Source organism: Limulus polyphemus, unplaced genomic scaffold (genome assembly GCF_000517525.1).
Source record: "Limulus polyphemus unplaced genomic scaffold, Limulus_polyphemus-2.1.2 Scaffold5639, whole genome shotgun sequence".
Classification (NCBI taxonomy): domain Eukaryota; kingdom Metazoa; phylum Arthropoda; class Merostomata; order Xiphosura; family Limulidae; genus Limulus; species Limulus polyphemus.
In genome coordinates, this window is record NW_013671249.1 from 6070 (window position 1) to 8511 (window position 2442).

Here is a 2442-nt window from a genome sequence, read left to right on the forward strand (position 1 = left end):
AATATTACATAGATGTCCGTCAATATTACATAGATGTCCGTCAATATTACATAGATGTCCGTCAATATTACATTGATGTCTGTCAGTATTACATAATGTCCGTCAATATTACATAGATGTCCGTATATATTACATAATGTCCGTCTGTATTACATAGATGTCCGTATATATTAATTAGATAGATGTCCGTCTATATTGGTCTCATTCTACTTTATACATAGCTAGACTGTTTTTTGTGCGCTACGTAACAGTACATACGACGTATAGGTGGATGCGCAAAAGTAACGTACAAATTCTTCTTGCGTATAATAACACGCAATATTTAGTCTGTGTTTCAGAATTTGAGGCGTTCCGTATAAGTCATCGGATAGTCCGTAGAATAGAGTACGATACTGGTTCGCTGCAATTTGTCTCGTGACATCAACCATATGTTTGGATTAAATGTGTCTCCACCATTTTCGTGGATCTCGGGAGGATGTGATGTCATAACTCGGTTGAAGCTGCGGAGCGTGAATCCGCAATGCTGGAGCAAATGAGCAGTGTGTGTTGTCAAGTTCATTGGGACGGAGAACGAGAGTAGGGAGAGACAAACGACCTACAACCGTACGTGTCAAGGAAATAAGATTGTCTACGTGTTGTATTTTGGTTGCTGAGGTAGGGCAGAAGCCCGTAGGATTTGAAATCTTACGTATATATAAAAAAATCTATTTTCGACAGAGTTCTTAGCAAAATCCTTTGGCTGATCAGATGATGACACTCAAATAGCCTAGAGGCAAGATCTTGTAACGCTATATCGTGCAGATGAAGAAGAATAATGAGGAAGACACGAGGCCTCACTCTTTTTGTGGGAGGAGTAAGTTAGAAAATAAATTTTTAGTACTTATTTTAGGTCTGTGTTACTATATCTGCCCCACTCTTTATTCTCTACACCCTCCCCTAAATAAATTTATGTAAATTAAAGTATAGCTACAGTTAGTATTATCTTATGTCTCTACGAACTGTAGAGAAATCACTATGGTAGGGGTGGTCAACATTAATATTTGTTCATGGGTAAATAATATATTCATTGTTTTTTTTTATAAGCGGAATACGTATCACTTCAGTTTATTATTTATATTTGATAAACGTTTAATAGATATAATAGTATATGCATGATATTACTGAACCGTATCTAGACACGCCCAGTTATTTAGTCATGCCATCTTAGCAAGCCTTAAAATTAATCTCTTATTTCGCAATTGGATACTGAGTTATAGCCATTACACCGTTTGTAACTGTGGGCCTAATTTTGCGTATAACAACTGGTAAAAGGCTGTACTTTCCGTTTACAGTGTTAACTAAACACACATACAGTGTAGATTCCGTGAAACACTATTTCTATATAAGAAATTCTTAGCCATTCGTAGATTATTTTATCAATAATCGGTTAATGTTCAAAGTTTTTTCATGTTTCAGAGACGTTTACGAAATTCAACGGAATTGTATCCGTGTAACATCTTCATACACGAGCTTAGATACTGTTGTGAGTAAAATGATATATAATTAGGGAAATGTTATCAGCACTATAAAGGAACCTGTGAATTATGTAAATAATTATTTCTTTTATTTACAGTTTACCCCTATCTCATTAGAAAACAAGACTATAACGTGCGATATATGAGTGCCTGTGCACGAGCTCTCTTTCATAGAACCTATTATACACTGTTAGAATTCCTTATTCATTTACATATGCAAAATAGATTTAAATAGTGTAGAGCTTTAGAACCTAAACAGATTCAAGTAGTTTGCTGCTTTAGAACCTAAACAGATTTAAATGGTATGGCACTTCAGAACCTAAGTAGATTCAAATGACATTGTGCTTTAGAACCTAAATAGGTTTAAGTGGTGTGGAACTTTAGAACCTAAATAGATTTAGTTGGTGTGGTGCTTTAGAACCTAAATATATTTAATTGGTATGGAGCTTCTGAACCTAAACAGATTTAAATGGTATGGAGCTTTAGAACCTAAATAGATATAAATGGTGTGGAACTTTAGAACCTAAACAGATTCAAGTGATGTGGTGCTTTAGAACCTAAACAGATTTAAATGGTATGGTGCTTTAGAACCTAATTAGGTTTAATTGGTGTGGTGCTTTAGAACCTAAATAGATTTAAGTGGTGTGGAGCTTTAGAACCTAAATAGATATAAATGGTGTGGAACTTTAGAACCTAAACAGATTCAAGTGATGTGGTGCTTTAGAACCTAAACAGATTTGAATGATATGGTGCTTTAGAACCTAAATAGATTTAAGTGGTGTGGAGCTTTAGAACCTAAATAGATTTAAGTGGTGTGGAGCTTTAGAACCTAAACAGATTTAAATGGTATGGTGCTTTAGAACCTAATTAGGTTTAATTGGTGTGGAGCTTTAGAACCTAAACAGATTTAAATGGTATGGTGCTTTAG

The 2442-nt window shown here is 34.8% G+C and overlaps 1 protein-coding gene across 1 annotated transcript in view; it reads left to right on the forward strand.

Moving 5' to 3' along the window:
- Nucleotides 1–561: 561 nt before the first annotated feature.
- The window catches only part of LOC111089235, a 51425-nt gene continuing 49544 nt past the window's right edge, over nt 562–2442 (forward strand). The window contains exon 1 of the mRNA XM_022401363.1: nt 562–853. Within this exon, the coding sequence (XP_022257071.1) occupies nt 802–853 (52 nt within the window). The 5' untranslated portion in view covers nt 562–801. The remainder of the gene's footprint in view (nt 854–2442) is intronic.